The 21023-nt window shown below is 41.5% G+C and overlaps 1 protein-coding gene across 2 annotated transcripts in view; it reads right to left on the bottom strand.

The window, feature by feature from the left end:
• Positions 1-967: 967 nt before the first annotated feature.
• mylka (myosin, light chain kinase a) overlaps positions 968-21023 on the bottom strand; it is a 39428-nt gene continuing 19372 nt past the window's right edge. For both annotated transcript variants that reach the window (XM_074694530.1, XM_074694531.1), the window contains exons 17-35: positions 19922-20802; positions 17470-17586; positions 16302-16361; positions 8796-8843; positions 8511-8638; positions 8262-8418; positions 7552-7742; positions 7356-7467; positions 5803-5841; positions 5496-5586; positions 5080-5283; positions 4355-4572; positions 4124-4247; positions 3882-4034; positions 3670-3793; positions 3477-3567; positions 3149-3277; positions 2918-3030; positions 968-2819 (exon numbers count right to left, since the gene is read on the bottom strand). In XM_074694530.1, the coding sequence (XP_074550631.1) occupies positions 2685-2819; positions 2918-3030; positions 3149-3277; positions 3477-3567; positions 3670-3793; positions 3882-4034; positions 4124-4247; positions 4355-4572; positions 5080-5283; positions 5496-5586; positions 5803-5841; positions 7356-7467; positions 7552-7742; positions 8262-8418; positions 8511-8638; positions 8796-8843; positions 16302-16361; positions 17470-17586; positions 19922-20802 (3115 nt within the window). In that variant the 3' untranslated portion in view covers positions 968-2684. The remainder of the gene's footprint in view (positions 2820-2917; positions 3031-3148; positions 3278-3476; positions 3568-3669; positions 3794-3881; positions 4035-4123; positions 4248-4354; positions 4573-5079; positions 5284-5495; positions 5587-5802; positions 5842-7355; positions 7468-7551; positions 7743-8261; positions 8419-8510; positions 8639-8795; positions 8844-16301; positions 16362-17469; positions 17587-19921; positions 20803-21023) is intronic.

The following is a 21023-nucleotide window of genomic DNA, read 5'->3' as shown; positions in this document are numbered from 1 at the left end:
TATCATAAATATACATAATTATGTCTTGTTTTTAAATTTTCTCCGGCCTTTTCGTCCTTTGATTTATTGTGTTTTACAGATTTATTTTATTGTATTTATTTATTTTTTAAAACTAAATTAAGCATATGTATACATGTCTTCTGTTTTGTATTTCTTTCTCTCTTTCTACTGTTTTTTTTTTTTTTGTAAATATTTTAATATTGTTTCATTTAAGGTATCTCATAAACAAAAAATAAATAAAATAAAATAAAATTATATATATATATATATAAACAAACCAAAAAAACTTGTAATGTCCTAAATATGTCCTATAATGTCCTAAATACATACATAAATATGTATATATATATATATATATATATATATATATATATATATATATATATATATATATATATATATATATATATATACATATACACATATATATATATATATATATATATATATATATATATATATATATATATATATATATATATATATATATATATATATATACATACACATACATATATACATATATATATATATATACATATATATTAACATATATATAAACATATATATGTATGTATGTATATATAATTAACAAAAAAAATAAAACTTGTAATGTTCTAACAACTTAGAAATAATCTTATTCTTACCCTGAAATAAGAGCCTCAGTATCCTGACTTACTGCAAGATATTTATTTTTTCTTCTAAATAAAAACTTTGTTAAAAAATGAAGGATTAGAGAAGCAATTGACCTAGAAGTACAAAAACTGAATTAGTTTGTAGAGATATGGGCATCAAACAAAAATAAAAATAATAAGGAAATGTGTGCAGAGGTGGTAATCTTCACTGTGGTTTCTTGTTTGAGCCCACTAAGGGACAAGCAGTGATCTTGATCCATCTGAGTTTGTTTTGTCCTGAAGAAGAAAAATTCTTAGCAACAGTTTGTTTTTGTGATAGATTTATTGTTTCTGTGTGTCTTACTACAGTTGTCGTGTCTCATACATGTCATCTGCAGCTCATCACACTCAGATATATTTATAAAAATTAGACAAACATCATCTACATACATCTAATACAAAAACCTTTAGTCAGAGTGAGTCACCGCTTTGATACAGACGGGAGTAATAAGTGTGACAGTAAGTGCTGGCTCTCGGATGCTCACATGATAATATCAATTATAATAAATCTGTGCATTAAATAAGTCTAAAAATAAAACATTCTGGAAAACACACTCAAGCAGGCGCAGGTAAGGAACACACACAAACACACACCTGTGACATCTTAAAGGAGAATCTTTGGTTTTTGAAGCCCTTCAAATGTTAAATAAATGATTCAAAGCACAAACAAACACAACGCTGGAATGTGACAAAACAAAAAGCTTGACTTTGACATCAGACATGTCCACACAGAGGAGACACTGTCATGTGATAAATATCTGAGTGTAAAGTCCTAAAATCACCCAGAGTGTAAGTGGGGCGTCTGTGCTGCTTGGCAGCTTTAAGGCTGACGGTGAGAGGCACAGGTGACGTTAGCAAAAGATGATTTTACAGTTAAGCTGATGTCAAAGTCAAAAAACGAAAGACAGAGATAAGAGTGAAAAGAGAAACATCCGGACAGGTGAACACATCAGATTGGGGGGATAAAAAGTAAAAATGTTTTTGTTTCATAATTTATCAGAATAAAAAGAACTCATCCTCTTACGCTTTCCTATATTCACACAGTTTGATCACGCTAGCGGTCAGTGCTGTCTAGAGCTGTGATATCAGCCGAAACTGTGGAAGACTCCATTACCCAGAAGCCCTCTGTGGTTCAGTCAACCCAGTTATTGTTGCTTTTATTTCATTTGCTCGTTTCTTAGATTATCTGAATAAAAAATATAATATAAAAATAATTTGAGGGTCAAAGCTCCTGTAATTTGGTCAGAATGAACTCAGATGTATGCTGGATGAAAAAAAAAATGGCTGATATAATTCTGAGGTGGCCCAACTCTGTAAATATAAGACTGCTCATCTGCCTTCTTCATCAATCCTCTTCATTTTTATACCATCCTTTTCCTCATCCAGACTCTCACAGGCAGCAGGTGAGTGTTTGTATGCAAAAACTACGACACCCATGAGTCTTTGATGACTGTGGAGCTCAGTGTGATCATCGAATCTTCTTTTTCACATCTGATAACTTTTAGAGTGGACTTCAGGGTTAGCATAATGTTAATCTAGCAACTCTTGTCTATAGGAGTGAAACATGACACTTGGATTATTTTCCTCTTTCTCTATTTCTATCTCATTACATCATTAATATTCATCCAATCCTCATAATTTAATATTGTGAAAGGAAGAAATCTAAGTATCATGTTTCAGCTGTGTGACTGATAAGAAACCACTGATGAAGAGTTCCAGCTTGTGAGGGGCGGGGCTTCTTTTCTCCACATGCGTCAGGTGGGAGGGGTTTATTACAGCATGGTGCTAACATCAATAAAACATGCAGGAAGAGTAATAAAACGATCATCGGTGGCTGGAGGTGGAGTTGGAGACACTTTGGTAGAAATCTTGTGATATGTTCATGACATGCTTATGACAAACCCCGCCCACCTGCTCCACCTGTCACAACAACACAATCTGTTATTCATGGGTCAGTTTTTCCCTGCTCTGGTCTGACAGGCTCCTCCTTCCACAGGAGTCCAGACCACTTCACTCCTCCTCTTCCTCTTCCTCCTCTTCTTCCTCTCCAGCCATCACCTCCACCAGCAGCTCAGCAGTGCAGGTCGCTTCCCCGAGACTGTTCACCGCTTTTACTGTGTACTTTGCATCATCATCACCTGACACCTGCGGGAACAGACAGTAGCATTGTCGGTACATCCTGCACAGAGCGGACAACATGGACCAAAAACACAAAAACAGAGAGCAGCACTTTGACCTCTGACCTCTGAAATGACCAAGCTGCAGTTTCCATCCTCGTCGTAGTCGATCTGAAAGTGTCGTGTCTCTTTGATCGGATGTTCGTCTTTGTACCAAACCACCTCCGGATCAGGGTAACCTGAGGACGCACAGCAGGACAGAAAACTTTTTTAAGACATACTTTAAAACCTAAGCATCTAGTTATGTCCTGTTTTCTGATTGGCCGTAATTGTAATGATCTACTTCCTGTCTTGTACCTTCGATCTTGCAGTCGAAGCGTGCAGCGCTGCCTTCCACCACCTCAACGTCTTTGATGACGGAGCTAAACGTGGGCTTGCATTCTGTCTTCTGCTCGTACTCCAAACACTCCAGGAACTGGTTATCCTCTGAGACACATACACACACACACAAACTTTAGACTTCACCTGATTGGTTGATAGCATAACCAATGGAGATATACTATTTAAGGAGCGTCTATAGCTGTCTATAAAACCCTCTTTTCATCTTTGTCCATCATCATCACCATCATCATCACCACCATCATCACCATCATCACCATCATCACCAAAGCCTGAATAGTCTTACCTTCAGTGGGCGATCCCTTTTTGGCGCTGACTCCGGCCATCATAGCCATGGACGACAGTCTGCCGATAGCTCGCACAGCGTGACCCGTTTTCTACCACAGAAGAAGAAATAGTCAAAACATCACTTGACTCTTCCAATCCAATTTCTGTTTCTGTTTGCATTTACTTTATTATTGTTGTTACTAATTGTTTACCTGCCATTTCCTCCTGAGGATGTACTTCTTCATCCTCTCTTTGGACAGTTTCTTGGTCTTCATGGTGTTGGTGTCCTGCTTTAGCCAGGTGTGTTCGAAACATTGAGGACAGGACAGACGAGCCCTGAACCATAAAGAAGATATCTGTTTGTACCTCATTTTTACGATGAGTATTTCAGCGTTTTGTGTTTTAATGATGTGTGTTTATTTACTTCATGTCTTTTTTCAGCAGGTTGGTGATGAAATCTTTTGCCGTGTCAGAGATTTCATCAAACGCCTCATCCTCAAAGTCCCAGGTAGCCGAGGTGACGTTGGACAGCGTCTCGTTGTCGTTGTCACCCATGAAGGGAGAGAGACCGCTCAGCCTGAGGACGACGACACAAACTGAACCAAACTGAACCAGACTCAAAATTAAAGCATCATTTATAACAAGAAAACTGAAGGAAGTACTCACAGTATATAACAGATGACTCCTATACTCCACATGTCTGTGGCGTAACTGATAGCTTCATAGTTTATCACCTCTGGAGCCACAAACTCTGGAGTCCCAAACAAAACCTTCAGAGTGCCGGCGTTTTCTGATTAAAGTGAAAAATTAATTCAATGATTATGATCTATTACCATTAATAACATCAATAGAAAATAAACTCTGGTGTTAGTTCAGGTTATCTCTTTATCTAATTACCTAGCCGTCTGGCGAGTCCAAAGTCAATGAGTTTGATCTTGCTACCCGTCTTGTTGACACACATGATGTTTTCTGGTTTGAGGTCGAGGTGGACGATGCCCTGTTTGTGGATGAAGCCGACGCCGTCGACGATCTGCAGCATGTATTTGATCACTTCTCTCTCCGTCAGCTCAAAGTCCTCATCTATGATCCGCTCGAACAGCTCTCCTCCAGAGATCCTAGAAACATGCAGAGACTGTCGTTACGATGACTCAAAGTTTGGTGAAATTGTGAGAAAACACTTGAGAGAAAACAAATCCCTCTAGTGGACGCTTCAGGAACTGCAGATTTTAAGAGTTAAGCTTCAGTTTCAACACAAAACTCAAACAACAACATCCCAAGAATTCAAAGAAAACATCTGTAAAAGAAATAAGAAAACAAAGAGTCTGAATGTAATCAGCTTCCTCTGTGTTGATCCGTGTGTGTGTGTGTGTGTGTGTGTCCTCTGTGAGCTCTATATTTATCAGACCGGAAATAGCTGCAGTCAGATTCCTCCAACACTTGGCCTGAAAATCATTTTGCAGAGTTTCCAGCAGTAAAAACATCTCAACTTTTTCCTGATCTGACTCACAGAAAACTAAAGCTGCAGCTTCATGTTTCTACATAAGATTATTGATTATCTAAATTGTGAGGAATCACATATCTGTTTCTAAGTTTAGTGACAGCAGAATGAAGTCTGTGCGTACATCTCGAGCACCATGACGATGTCGGATTTCCCCTCGAAGGCGTCGATGCACTGCACCAGTTTGGGGTGATGGAGGCTGTTCATGATGCCGATCTCCTGCCGGACGTTCTCCTTCTCCTTCGCAGAGTACGCTTTGATGAACTTCCCCGCCCAAACCTTCTTTGTTGCTTTCTCCACCAGTTTGAAGACCTGACCGAACTTCCCCCTGAGACACACACACAGAAACCGTACATGTCAAACATTTCAGAAATAGTTAAAGAAATCAGTCAGGTCCTTCTCCTTTTCTCTGAGTGTGGACCTGAGCTCTCTAGCTTAAGCCTTAGGAGTGTGTTGATCTGACTTTGAACCCTTTAGTTTGTCCAAAATGATAACAAAAGAGGTGCATTGTGGGTGATGTGCGAGAGGGAGGAGCCTTACGTTCCCAGCCTCTCCTCCACGTCGTAGAGCTCCTTCACCTTCACGTCTGATCTGATGGAGACGTCCCGGTAGTCCGGCTCCTTCTCTGAGTCTGACACAGGCAGAGGTCAAAGGTCAGAGCTGGGACAGCTGACAGGTGAACAGGTGTTCTGTTTAGTGGTGTTATGTGTTATTTCACTCTGTTATACTAAGTCTCTGCTCAAGCTCTTCTTTTCATTCCAGTGTTGTTGTTGTGTAACTGTTGTGTAACTGTTGGGATGTTGTGCGTGTTCAGTGTTGTGCAGTGAATGTAAACAGGAAGTCATACCGTCATCCTCCTCTTCTGCCTCGGCCTCTTCCAGGTTATCTGTCAGACCAACAGCACTCGGTTAGTTCAGTTAGTCACACACTACAACTTAAGTTTAGTTAATTTAGTGCTGGTTTAGTAGTTTGGACAGACTTTAGCTAGCCTGTGCGTCCTCTAACAGTTCTTGTTTTGGTCTCTGACAGGCTCAGATTGTTATTCTAATTGTCTAACACCATAACACATAGGATACCTGCAGAAAAAAAAAGGTTTTATGATAGAGAAGGATGATTTTTAACAGCTGCTACATCGCTCTCACAAACAGGAGTTTAAACCAACAGAGAACAGGAAGTACTGATCTATCACGCTTCGTAAAGTTTGTTTTAAAGAGGGATAAGATGTGCTGTGATGGCTCCAAAGAGACAAATGAAAACACAAGAGTCACATCATAACTCAAAGAAAGTAATAAGAATGGCTGGAGCATCGTCACGGGTCTTTAAAATAAGTAAAAAATGTCACATTAGGACAACAGACTGTCCGACCTCTTATCTCAGAGACAGGAAGTGATATTCAAGTGAAACAATGTGTGGCTATAGTAAAGGGAATTGATAAGATTTTGCCAATACCGATGCCCTTAACGATTCTGCTTATGGATCTGATTCTTTAGCAATCACCTTTTCAATTCCTGTTGTGAATTTTCTCGGTACAAAAAGTAGCTTTACAGGTTTTCTGTGTCAACAACATTTAATTGAGTTTATACTGTAAGTGAATAAAATGTAATTGGTCCCTGAGTCTGGATATTTCTGGGCATAATTATATAGAAACAGGTAAAAATTGCACACAATGTGACGTTGATGTACTGTGTTGTAATATATTAATTACTCAAGGCCATCTAGTGTCTCAAAGTGGTTATAGCAATAGTTTAAGTTGGTTGGAACCTTTCCATAGTTATGAAGTCAGCCATGAGCCTTTCATTAGCCTGTTAGCTTTTGATATTTGAAATTCTCAGTATTTTTTACAAAGAGTTGATGTGATATGTTTCTGTGATGAAAGTTGAAAGTCTATCCTGAAGCTGAAGTTATACTGATGTATGCTAACTGCTAGAATATCAATGCAGTTTCCCATATACGTTAGCATCATGCTTGCACTATTTTGTTATTTTGGTAAATAAGGTGATTTATACTATTTCCAAAGTACTGAATATGAATCTCCTGAGAGAGAGTGATGTACATTTCTTTTTGAAGTCAGTTCTTCAGTAAAACTTCAAGCTGAAAATCCTGAATCAGAGTTTTCTTGGGAAACGTTATTTAACTGCTAAGCTAAGATAGCTGCTGCAGACTAGTCGACATAAGGCCCAGCGCCTCCAACACAATGTGAAGAATTGATAAGGGAATCGTTAAGCACAAAGGGCTAACGATATTGACAGACTGAAACATTTCTTATCGATTCTCAACAGGAACAGGTTTTCGATTCGTCCAAGTGCGTCCAAGACCTAAAACCAGAACTTCATAGTGAAATAAAACTGAGGTTAGACAACCAGGAACTACAATTAAACCAGGTGGTTTAACTGTACTCACCATCGTCCACCAGCCCGACCGTCACAGGTATTGACTCAGCGCTCGGCTCACTGACTCCGTAGATGTTCACCGCCCGGATATGAAACTTGTACTCACGGTCCGGAAGAAGATCCTGAAGACAGACGGACACTTTCTTCAAACTGTGAACTCTTATCATGAGACTTTGGAGGATGTTAGAAACAACACTCCCCCTCACCTGTATGTTGTAGGAAGTGCTGTTGCAGGACACCAGGTGTTTCCACTGAGGGTTCACAGAGTCCCAGATCTCCACGTTGTAGGACTGAACGGCGCTGCCTCCATCGTACGTCGGACCGTACCAGGACAGGGTCAGACTGGAGCGGCGGATATCTGAGGTTGCAGGGATCTTTGCAGGGGGATCAGGTTTATCTGAGGAGAGGAGGGGAAGGGGTTAAAACTGAAGGACAACGTTGACACCTACAGGGGGCAGAGGGTATTACAGGAGGATTTTAACAAGACAGAGAGATCATCCTCTGTATTTCATAATTTAAAGACTATTCAGACTTTTTGTTCCTGACTTAGCAGCTCATGTTTATCACTGATTTTCTTGTGTTAACCAAAGGTCAGGTGTTCCTTCCACTCTGACGTCACAGAGTGAAACAGTGCATGGGAAATTTAGTTTGGTATAAACTGGCAAACAGTTTGAAAGGAATTAAATTTTTTGGTAGAGACCTCAGGGTGTCTCAGTTTGTGGAGCTGCTTGTTAAAAACTGGTTCAGACTGGATCAGTGTCATAAATGTTCCTCTTTACGAGCTGTTTCTCAGGGACGCTCTGATGTAACTGTTCTACTGTTTTCACACAAAAGTCCTTCAACAGAAACTAACAACACATGTTGACCTGATGGTGGCGCAGCAGCTGGAAGATCATAAGAGCTCTCTCAAACTCACCGACGATGGTGAGATTGAGCGCAGCCTGGCGGAGGCCGTAGCTGTTCCTCAGCTCGATGGTGTAACAGCCGCAGTGCTCCTGCTGACCACTGCTGATGGTCAGCTGACTGCTGCTGTCAGTGCTCTCTATGGTGATATCAGGCGAGCCCTCCTGGATCTACACACACACACACACAATAAAGACTTTATTACAAATGAATCCCTATTAATCAATGATCTATAATGACATTGTGTGTGTGTTTCTCTTACTGGCTTCCTGAATTTGAGCCAGGTGCAGTTGATGGGCGGAGCTCCAGAAAACTTGCACAGGATCTCCACCTTCTCTCCGGCGAGGATCTTCATGTCCTCTGGGAACTGAAGAATCTGAGGAGGGAGAGCTGAACACACACAACCCCATCAGCTCATTATCATCGTTAGGCTTTTATTCTTTGACTCATATTTGATAAGTCTGCACTTTGAGAGCTGGAGATCTATTACATTAAAGTGTAAAAGCAGATTTTGATATTTGTTAGGACAAGTCTGAATGTGTGTCACCTTGTTTGGGAGGAGTCTTGGCTGTTGGTTTCTTTATTCTGGCTTCACCTAGAACACAAACACAGAGACAGTCTGAGACATGGGAATCAAACCCTCGGGACAGAGACAGCATCAGAAAGAGACTGAAGAAGAAAAGCTGCAGCTGATTTCTGTCCTGCTTCCTCACATTTTTCAGCTCTTTATTTCTTCGACATAAAGTCATTAAACTGTCCCGTGAGACGTCTGGAGCTTCATTGCGAAGAATCCTGCCTTCGGAGCACTTGCAGATAATCTGATTCATGGTTTCTCCTTCTCCTTTTTAGGACCTGAACTCTTTAAGTTAAACTGATTTATTTCTATTTCTCTCAGATGTTTCTTTCCTCTGTTTTTTTTTTTTTTAAAGGAGCTCCTGATCCTGACAGAGGACTGGGAGCGTCTCTAACGTCAGGATGTGTGGAGGCTTCTTCTTCATGGGTCAATAAAAAGGAGGAGAAGAAGAAGAATGTGAGACTGAGCATCTCTGATGACCAAATATGGTCACGCTAAAAATAGTTCCACAGTCGGCAGGAAATAGTTCCTGGAGGTTTTATTTATTCTGACTGCTGATGATGAAGAAAGGAAGAGAAGAAGAAAAGGACAAGTTTGATTCTTATTTATAAGCACACAGTTATTTGTTTTGGACTCCAAATGCAACAACCTCTCTAAAGCAGTCTGTAAAATATGAACAAATGCTAAGCTAACGGGTCAGATTTCACAGCATGGAGAGATGTGATGCTACCTGTTCACACCTGAGGGTGTCAGGAATAAACTGTGACAGGAGGAGAAGCCTGACGAACTGAAAGTCGGTAGAAATTACTCAATTTTGAGAGAAGTACGCAGCAGTTTTTCTTTGTGCATGTCCACAAAAAACACGCTGTATTTATGTTTGCATCATAAAATGTTTATCTAATCACAGAAGGTAACAGATGCTCTTTGCTGGGCTTGATTTTCAATATTTAAGCTCTGTCAAAATGAGTGTGAAAATATCAGCATGTTGGTATGAATCCAATATTTAGCAGCAGTCAGTCTGTTGAACAGATATCACACTGTTCTATTTCTGATCTGAGACCAGCTGCACACAAACACAGAGGAGAAGGAAACACTCAGTGCTGATCTATCATAGCAAATCTATTATTATTATTGTTTAATTATTGCTCTGCAGGAATACAGATGATCATAAAACTTTGTCATCTATTTATGTCTGCGTTTTGAAAGGGTTCAGAAACATCCATAACTTCTTCTTAGTCACCTCATGTCCAATAAAGGTGTACTGTCTCTTTAAATAAACCAGTTATTAAATAAATCAGACTTCCACTAAACTGTCTGATGCAAACCATATTTTAAGATGGTACAGGACTCGGGTCTGAGAGTCAGACTGAGCGTCTGATGTTTCTGTAAGAGATGAAAAAGATATCTCTGATCCACCCAACAGAGAAAAAATGTTCAAAACCTTCAATAAGAATCAGCTGATCCTCAGGTCACGTCAGGGCATAGTTTTCCACTCACACACACCAAAACACACGCATAGAGCAGTGATGAGACCAGGAAAGTCTGATGTGTTTGTGTGTTCAGGCCGCTTTACAAACAGAATGATGAAAATAGCTTTAATTAAATTTGAGTACACAAACAGCACGTGACCTTTGACCTCTGGACAGATCTTGGTGTGAAGAGTCAAACAGGATGAGGCAGGAAATCACCAACAGGAGGGATTTATGGCTATGACGGGGGGGAAAGTGGTGAAGTAGAGTGATTTGTGAAATACAGCAATGTCAACTTAACTCTGGTCTCTTCCACTTTAATATTTAAGAGTCTGATGTTTGTAAGAGTGAAGCAGGAGTATGCATGAAAACAGGTGAGAAGAAAACATGCAAAAAAATACACCTGCAAAGCTGATGGAGTTCCCATCATCCTCAGCTTGTTTTTTTCAACCGCTAATGCTAACAGAAGCATGCTAACAGACTTAGCTTTAACGCAGAATGCAGTAAACTGAATTATAGAGGCTAGAACAGACACAGCTCCCTCTGTAACCGTCTCTGTCTCTCTGCAGAGACTCCAGCGTCTCAGCGTGACCTTCTGGAGCGTCTTAAAAGGAGCTGCAGAGTTTAATCTGCAGCGTGAAGTAAAACAAAGTCTGAGAGGAGGGACAGTCGAGGAAACCAGGCCTTAAAAGGAAGAGAGGGAGAGGAGCCATGAGGAGCTCTGAAGCATTTTACACCAGAACACCCCCCTCCTCCTCCTCCACCTCCTCCTGTCCTCCCTCCATCATTTCTCTGTCCTGTCAGCTCAGATCTGCTGGTTAGACTCGGCACAGGACTCTCTGTTACATCCAGGGCCGTTTAGGAAGATTAATTAACGTCACACACAGCTGGAACAACAAGCTAAATACTACATGTGGAGCTAACGTGAGCTTTCTGTTCCACTTTTAAGGCTATTGTCAAAAAAACCCACATACCTTGAATAAATCTTGATTCAGAAAACTATCCCTGATGAAGAACGGCATATCTGCCATGTGGTTCAATATCAGAACCGTTAAGCTTAGCATTAAGACACGAGGAAAGCGCTAGCCTTTCTCCAAGAATGAGAAATACATCCAAATATTTTCATTGGGCCATTATTATCCATAAACCTTCAAATATGAACACAGAATTTCCAAAATGTGTGCAAATATGACAAATATCCGAAGTAGAATTTACATATTAGCCAGTAGCTGGAGAATCGAAGAATGCTAACAAACATGACCTCCACATTTAGCCTGGCCTCACTTATCACAAACACAACACGTGGGAGGAAAGAAACCAAACAGCAACACAGCGTGTTTGTTTTAAAATATGAAGTCATGGTTCATTTTAGCAATGCCAGCCTGGCTCCATGAAAAAAAGTATTTCTATGTCATTTCAAGCGCAACAAATGTAAAAAGAGTTTTAAAGGAGTAAAGTTGAGTCAGTGACTTTGTTTGTTTTCCGATCAAGTCAACGCTTGGTGACCTGTGAGAAAATAGAAAATATCTGACAGCTGTAATCCGACCTGGCTAAGTGATGATGATTGGCTAAAGGTAGAGTACAACTTCATGGTAAGCCAATCAGAGCCAGAGTTCAGGTAGGTAGGTGAGAGCTGTTGTTACAAACCTCAACGTGCGCCACAACAGCCACAGAGGAGAACTAGATATGCAACAATGGCGAGTCTGGATGGGTCCGTCATGTTAAGTGCTTTCGGGAAGGAAGTACAGGCACTACTTCAACGTAATTGATGAAAAAGGGAAGAACACATACATGTGAAGCATCCCAGAGCAAAGTGTTCGTCTGCATTGGTTTTAAGAAACTCTAATCTCATGAAACATCTCTCAACAGGCTCAGGGGCTCATATTACCTCGTCTCAGGCCCTGGTAAGGCTGTCAGCTAGCCTGCAAGCCACGACAAAGCTAAAGCTAGTCACCAAAAACACAGATAACGATGTTTATGATGTCAGTGCTTCAAAAACGTAAGCAATAATTACTTTCTCTGGTCACTAATTTGCATTTATGAAGGAGTAGCTAATTCAGTTACCGATTTTTATTCTTTATTTTTTATAACTGACAGTATATACCTTCAATGTTCCATTATTATTTTATCAAAAATCACTGAACAAAACCTGTGAAACAATAACACGTTTATGTTTTAACTTAAACAACCAATAAAGTGTCCTGAGTTTTAGGTCTCAGAGCAAAAAGCATTAATGGTTGGCTAGCAGCCCTTCCCCGAGGTATATAAGATCATTTTCATCTGCAATTGCAATTTTTAGTTTGCTTTTTCAACACCAGACCATGTGAAAAAGTTAAATGATGATGATAATGTCTAGACCAGGAGCCATATTTTCCCATAAACTTCACATCACGTGAGTCAGAGATAAACATTTCGCCCTCTGCTGGAGAAAAGTGGTATTTTTTTCCCAATCCCGTTTATAAACAAAGACTGAAATGAAGAATTTGAATCTGAAAAAAAAAGCCAAAGAATCCCAATTTTGATACTGCAAAACAGAAAACCCTGATATATTTCTCCCACCTCTAATTGCTGCTCATAGTTACAGTTTACCACCAAGATCCCTAACTGGCTTTGGCCTGGTCCCTCTTAGGCCCTGCTTCCACACAAGCTTGTGAAAATTTCCAGAAAATTTCAGGACATCCTTTATCCTAACATAGATCTTTATCCATCAACAATCCACAACATGTGATAAATCTCCTCCATGATCCATCCAACAGGAGTGAAGGTTAGCAGGTCATCCTCATGCAAAACACAAAAACAGCTCCTCACAAACACGCGTCAAGCTTTGAGTTTCCAGTCCGATCAAACATCTGAGTTTCTTTGTTTGTCTGCACGTCCTCACTCCTGTTTCAGGTTTCAACTCAATCCAGGACACCAGGGTTCACGTGAGAGCAGCATCCACAGCACATAACTTAATACTGAGGTATGCACAATCTGCACGCACACTCACACACACACACAAAACACACATGGGCACACACAGCAGGGAGGATTAAGAGTTGGATCATAAAGATAAGGGCAGATTTTCCACTGAGAGCCGAAGACAGACAAACATTAAACTGCAGCACAGACACACTCACTGTCACACACACTCATACACACATACTCGCTGTCTGCCAATGCGATCACTAATAAACATCTGATCAAATTTTACAACATGGATGAGTTGAGGTGAGTTTAAAACCAGATGTGTTGGAGTGGAAACTAATTCTTTTTTAATAAACCTGAGTCTGGTCTCTCAGGCTGACAGATATTACTGCTGAATGCTGTTGGGTCTGCATGCAGCAGAGAGACTAAAAAGCTGCCTGAGTCCTGCACACCAATGCAACCAATAATCCAGTATGAAACGCAGGGAGAGCTACACAGCTGCACAAAAACTGATCATTGCTGAACATAACAGGAATTGTTCGCTGGGAGACATTCAAAACTTTTCCCTCTGTGTGACCTCCCAGAAACAGACTACTCATGCAGCTTTTACTCTGGAGTTTATAGCAAACTTAAGTGCATCTTTAATAGATGATGTTTGGACAGTGAGCATCTGTTGCTACACAGTATCTGATGCTCTCATCCTGTTGGGACACAGCGTGACTGTCTCAGGCGAAGCAGCACCAGATGCTTTCAGCTATCTGCAACATGTTTCAAGGTCTGACAGCCTGAAACCTGAATGATCCTGAAACATAATACAGCTCCACCACTGGTGCTGATTTATGAGGAGAAGAGGAAAAGAAGAACAAATGTCCTTGTACTGAAACAGATTTGTACACAAACCACATCAGACAGAGGGTTACAGCCCTGGAGATACTGTTTTTGGAGATGCATGTAAGACAATAAAGTCTACTGAGCAGCCTTCACAAAACAAAGTTACTTCAGGTGAAGATGTTTGAGGTGAAAGGCTGAATCCTCATTATCTCACTCCTATGACCAGAGACACCACACCAACTAACCACAATACTCCTAGATTTGGGGGCTTCGCTTTGTTAGTTTTTCCGTTGTGTAAAAACTTAACATCAGCCTAAACAATATAATAACTGAGTGAGACTCAGAGCCCGTTTACACGACAACAGTTAACAAATGACATATATTTAACGTAATTTTTGACATCCAAATCAGGTCTCCTAAAGCTGCAGAATGAAAATTTTTATAACGTCTTTTTTGAAGCATCTCTATGGAGGTCAGATTACCGCCTAAAAAGGTCTACTAGTGACGTATGAATGTTTGGATCCATTCTGAACGTCTCATTATTGTCCAGATTTGGTCTGCAAATGGTCAAAATGCCGAACGTCATTACAAAGTCCAAATAGATTTAGATGTCAAAATTTGTGCCCATTTTGCACGTTGCTCTGACGTCCAGATATGGTCTTCAACGGACCGACCCAAAAGAGGGATTATTTTTTTATCAACAACGGCGGATGCGTGCGCAACTTAGGTGCAGAAGCACAGCAGAGTATAATGGTTTGTCAACCGATGTGGAGGAGTTAACCACCAAAAACACTATTTTTAGCTTAATGTCATAACTTTGACAGCCGGTAAAATGCTCCCAGGTTTGTGAAATAGCAGTGATTGGACAGAAGAGATGAGCAAGTGAACAGATATTAGGTGGACAGACGCTTTTAGCAACCTAGCGTGTACCCAAAGAGGAAACACAACGCTCACTAGATGCTCATGACTGCATTATCCGAGGACACTTATCAGACTGTGACAGACCAGGATGTAAACATCGTTTCATAATATTCCCTAATTTTACTTTGGTCATAAAATCAGTTTCTGTTGGTCATAATTTATAGGTTCACTTATTATTTACTGTCCATATTGAGTCCATGTTTGGTCAGAACCTCAGCCCCAAACCGACTTTTTCATTAAATAAGCAAAGTCAAATCTGTATTTTGAGTATCAGCAGTTATTATTGCTTGTTTGCAGTCAAACCTGGTTAACTGAGGTTGGATAAAGAATACACATTTAAAACACACGCGAAGACGTCGCTGGTGTATCAGAGTAAAGTGTGACCCTCTTAACTGGTGACTCTCGGCCGTTACTCACGGTTACTCACGGCTGCCGTCGGCTGGAAGTCACCAGTTAGCTCGGTCGCTATTAACGCCGTAACACCAGTTGCGCTGTAACGGTCGAAACTTGACAGACGTTGTCTCTATTGTGTAGAATTGTTTTTAACAGCTGTCCACAGAACAACCGTAAATTTTGATGCCTCTAACAGGTTGGATTTAGCGTTTAAGAACGCTAACTCGTCTGAATAAATGGAGCTAAAGGCTGCTTCTGCGGTAGAGATGCATGCTCATCTTTCTGATGACGAAGACAGATAATCCCTCTCTACTGACGTGATCAGCTTGTCTCTCCAACGTCCGATGTGTAAACAGTAAGCCCGCCTTTTCAATGGAAACGCTGACGTCACACTCCGCTCCGCGCGAGCGCATACAACAGGACAAGAGTACCGTTGATACGATCGTCGTTAACTACCATGTTGAGTTTGTGCTGCTCAATCTGCAGAGTCTGACAAGTTTCTTAAAACAAAATGAGCATCTGCTGCTCCACTGCTGCACTTAGTACCAGCTTAGTACTCACCAATACACCAGATGATCAGCTCAACTCTACTTCGGTTGAAATCTTCCTAAAACGGCTTCTAGCTATAGCGCCGACTACAGGCCTGGCATGCTTACAACAGCGTTCCCGTGTAAACGCTGACTTTTTCACTGTGTTAAAGCGTTTTCAGCACACAAATCCCACAGCTGGCTGATGGGAGATGAAGTCCTCCTGTGGATAGCATTTTACTACCATGGAGGAGGAAGGACTAATAACCTGACAGTGATGCTTTCAATGATACACAGAGCTGCTCCAAAATAGAAATCTTCATGAGCGTGTGTGTGTGTGAGTGTGTGCATGTGTGGGAACCAGTGATCCCAGGCTGCAGCTCCATATTGGGACAAAAGGAAAGAGGCTGCTGCATATTTTGGAAACTCACTCTCTGAGGTCGGAGTCGCCTTCTTCGACTTTTTGTCAGCCGGAGAGTTCTCTGAGGGGTCTGCAGGAGGGAGAGACAAGCAGACGAGAAAAAGAGGAAATAATAAGTACGAGTTGCCGAGTCTGAGAGAAAAAAATATAAAAAAAATAGATTAAGATATGCTTTAAATATGGACTTAGTGTTCCAGATGATAAGAAAATGTTCCCTACAGATAATTAGCTTCCTGAAAAAACAAGACAACATTTGAGATGTTGTTTTTTGGATCTTCTTCTGAGCCTGTAGCATAATTTAATAGTTTATTTAACCCCCCAGATTTGCGCCTGTTCATCTCTTTGAAGTGAGTCTCAGTTTCACTGTAAACAGTAAGTTTCACAGAGGCTTAACTCTGGCTTCCTTTAGCAGTACGAAGCTGAAACAGAAACTGACTTTCTTGTAATAACCAGGCCTTAAGTTTGCAGAAATAACCTAATTATTCAATTTGTGATCTTTATCTTTGGTCGGTTTCACAAACATTTCTTTCCACAGAGTTTACTCTCTATCATAATCCTAGCTCATTTCTGCTGAGGGAACTGTGTCGATGTTATCGTCCTGGATTATAAAAACAGGCCAAGTTTCTCCCTGCAGCTCTGTGAGAAGCGTCTCCTCTGATCCCTAGAGGATGAACCCTGGGATGGTTCTACTTCCTGTTAGATTAACGTTTACACGCGTGTTTCGGGGAATGTCTTACTGAGATGTTTGATAAAAACAGTCTGTTTGTGTTGATTTATTTTAATTACAGGAAACCAGACGGAGACTGCTGAAGCATCCTGGGAAATAGGAAGGGGGTGGGGGGTGGTGCTGTTTTTATTTTCTGTTCACTGGAGGATTGTCTGGTTTTCTCTCAGCATATAAATCTATATATACTGATACTGTATAGATATAAATATATCAGCAAAGGGACGGAGAGGGTGAGGGTAATGTTCAGGCTGTTTTTGACTCTGTCTGCTAAAATTAACAGATTACACTGATTTACAAACAAGTGTTGCCAGCTTAATCCAGGAAGTAGGCTGCATGTAAACAGTGAAATGTGTGTCACGGGTAAGAGTTTGCCCCTGAATCATCAGAATATCTCATGTATTAAATCTCAGATGTGTAAAAATGTTGTAAAGAGAAACATTCAGGATCTCACCGTCCACTAAAACCATGCAGGAACACTCAGCTTTCCCTGCTGAGGTCTCTGCTCTGCATTTATACTGTCCTTCATCCTCAGGCAGAGCTTTGCCTATGGTCAGGGAGCACAGGCCACCTGCGACACAAACACACACACACATATTAGACAGAGTGACACACACAATCATAAAGCATTGCCTTTAAAGAAACCAGTGCTGGAGCTACACAGTTGCATAAAAACAACACATTGCTGAACGCAGTGGAATCCATACACAGGAAGACAGTTTTAACTTTTTCTCTTTCCCCAAAAAACAGAGCATTTCTTACATACCAGACTCTAATTACTTGAACTGTTGACTGGTTCAATCAGCAATGCATCATGGTCTATAATATCATTACGTAACTGCAGCATTGTTATCCTGTGCTCAAACATCCAGCTGTGGGATGTTTTTAGAGCTAATCTGAGGAGAGTTAACCCGTTTATTTATCTAAACTGAGAGCTCTCATCACATGAAGGAACATTTAATCCTTCAGTTCGTAACAAACATTATCATCAGGACAAGCAGAGGTAAAACATTTTCACAGGACACAACAAGGTTAAAAATGAAGTTCATAAACAGTTATGAAATAATCACTTACACACTGATTGTTTATGCAAATATAAACAGTTTTCATCAAACTTAGGGAGAACACTGAGCAACTCTGCAACAACAATACAAACATAAGCACCGTTTGTGTCTGCAGCTGTCTGAGGAAACATGACTGACCTCTGACCTTTAACATGAGTCCTCACTATGCAGGACAAACACACGCACACACACTCACACACACAAAGTGGTGGATCAGGGGCTGTCCTGGAGACTGAAATAACAGGAGGGGGATTAAACCCACAGACACACAGACACACTCAGGGAATCCTCAGCCTGTGTTCTCATTTGCTCATAAATGTAACACATAAATGTGACACACACACACACAAACACAAACACACAAACATGTGTACAAATATAGCAGCAGGTCACTGTGTTATGATCATAGGCTGCATATAAGAGGTGGGCATTTCCATCGTGCTGTCATTGTTATTTTGTTGGCTACCTTTTTACAGCCTGGAGCTCACTGTCTTTATTGTTACCAGGCAAACACTAAGCTAACACTAGCATTAGCATGATTAGCAAACTGTATGTGTATGCTACTCATGCTAACTCGTTGAGCAGTTTGTTTCTGACTCTACGGATCAATATCTAACTTGCATAACCACCCATTCACTATACATTATCCTTTACTTCATCTTTAGAATGTACAAAAGCGACTAATTTCCTCGTTATCTAAATGTAAATTGAGAATTCCGCCCAACTGGTCTTATAGATAAGAAAACAAACCTCGAAAAGAGTCAAATTTGGGCGCACATTTCTTAACATGACACATTTTAGTGATGACATCTGTTATCTGTGCTTGTTTACATCCTGGTAGTAGAGTGTTTCCGTGTTGTAGCTGTGGATGTTAACCTAAGACACAACATATGAACAATATATCAGGCCTACAATGATAAAAATATCATTCATCAGCTGGTAACTTCCCACCTTGATTGAGTCGTTGATTGGTGGTTGACCAGGTAGAGACACCCAGACCATTTAATCATGATCCTCTATGCATCAATAACAACACATCAATCACACGGAATGTTGGACATGCTAATCTGATGACATCACTATGACATCACATAGCTACAGCTGGATCTTACAGGATGTGGAGAACTAACGACAAGTAACTGATGAAGGGTATTGGTTTAGTGTATCATAGTCAAGGATTTAGATAGGATACTGTGCTTTAGAGACTGGCTCCAATAAGTATGTAACCATAATTCTCCCTGTACAAACTCAGTAAATCAGGAATAAAAAACCAGGAAGCAAAAGTAAAAATATGTCCATGAGGGTGGGAGGTCAAAAATATTGGACATTAATCAACACTTGCTGGTTGGTAGAGGAAAAAACTTTAAAACATCTGTAGTTCAAACAATAACACAAGCTTTTGTACCATTTCAACCTGCAATAGAGATTATTATGTGTTTAAAAAACTAAATATGTGAATGCAAACAACCTCACAGATACAATAACATGCATGGCCGTGTGTGGGCGTGTGTGTGGGGGTGTGTAAAGTGATCGGTCCCCATGAAATACCAGCAGCAGTCGGTCACATCACATCCTCTCAGTCACTGTTTCTATTGTATCAGTTCTGACTCTATTAATAGAGCCTGAATCCTCTCAAACAGATGGTTTAGCTCCGTTGATTTTACCTCGTCTGCCTCGTCTTCATCTTGATCCAACAACTCTCAGCTGACCTCACTCAAACCTTCAACACTTCTCTAAATTTAACAACACTCTGAGCATGTCAGGGTCATTTCACTCTCAAAGGTTTGTGTTTGATGGCTTTTCTGCGTGTGTATGTGTTTGTGAGAGTGTGTGACCTCTGACCTTCGTTTGCGAGGACAATGAACTTGGACGCTTTGATGACCTTCCCGTCCAGCGTCCAGGTAACGGTGGCACCAGTGGCATCGGCGAGGCGGCACTGCAGCCGGAGCTGCTGTCCGTCCAGCACCGTCACGTCACTCAGCTTCTCCACAAACTCCGGCTCCTTCCCTCCTCCTCCTCCTCCACTTTTCTTCTCATTAATCCCTCCATCCACACAGTTGTTCACCTCCGTCTTCACGGCCTCCCCGTTCTTCTCCGGGCTCCCTGGTTTCTTCTTGTTGGAGAGGACGGAGCGGAAGTCGGCAGCGTTCTTTCCGGGCGACTCTGCAGGTTTGTTTCCATTGCCAGCGGCGCCCTTCTTCCCCAGCACAGAGCGGAAGTCGACCTGCCCCGGGGAGGCGTTCTTGTTCTCCTCTGCTTTGGGTTTGACACCTTTGAGGTTGGCTTTAAAATCCATCTGATGGCGGCGTTGCTCGGCGGCAGCGAGGCCTGCCTCCCTCTGCTCCTCTTCCTGGTTGGTTTGGGTGTTCAAAACTCGGCGACCCAGCAGAGAGCGGAAGTCGAGCTGCTGCGCCTCCCTCTGTCGCAGCTCCTCCTCAGCACGCTCCCTGGTGTCCACACAGCGTCTGAGGAGGCCTCTAGGAGTGGCGGCTGTGGTGCTGGAGTCCTGGTTCTCCTTCTTCCTCTCCTCCTGCTGCAGGTGCAGGAACTGCTGGGTCTCCTTCTGTTCCTGGTTGGCCTCCTGCCGATTGACACCAACACAGCTCCTGCTGCTTCTCTGCTCCACTCCTCCTCCGCCTCCTCCTCTGGCACCTCCTCTCAGCCCGAAGGTCCCACCGGCAGCTCCTCCTCCTCCTCCTTCTCTTCCTCCTGCGGCTGCAGAGCTGAACGAGCACACAGACAGATGGAGTGAGAGGGGGGAGAGAATAAACAGAGGGGTTAAAGCCCCCCGGAACACAACGCTCCGCCTCCCTACAGCCGAGGGAGGAGGCGAAGGAGGGGATGGGACAGGGAGAGTGCGAGAGACAGAGAGGGAGGAAAAAGACCTCTACTCAAAATGTTCACGTTACATCACAAGTGACTCCACTGCCCTTATAAAGGCATA

This window comes from Halichoeres trimaculatus, unplaced genomic scaffold, assembly GCF_033239565.1.
Source record: "Halichoeres trimaculatus isolate MK-OKI-2021-1 unplaced genomic scaffold, fHalTri1.1 fHalTri1_scaffold_19, whole genome shotgun sequence".
Taxonomy (NCBI): domain Eukaryota; kingdom Metazoa; phylum Chordata; class Actinopteri; order Labriformes; family Labridae; genus Halichoeres; species Halichoeres trimaculatus.
The sequence above is the reverse complement of the archived record's forward strand: the minus strand, read 5'-3'. Positions and strand labels throughout refer to the sequence as shown.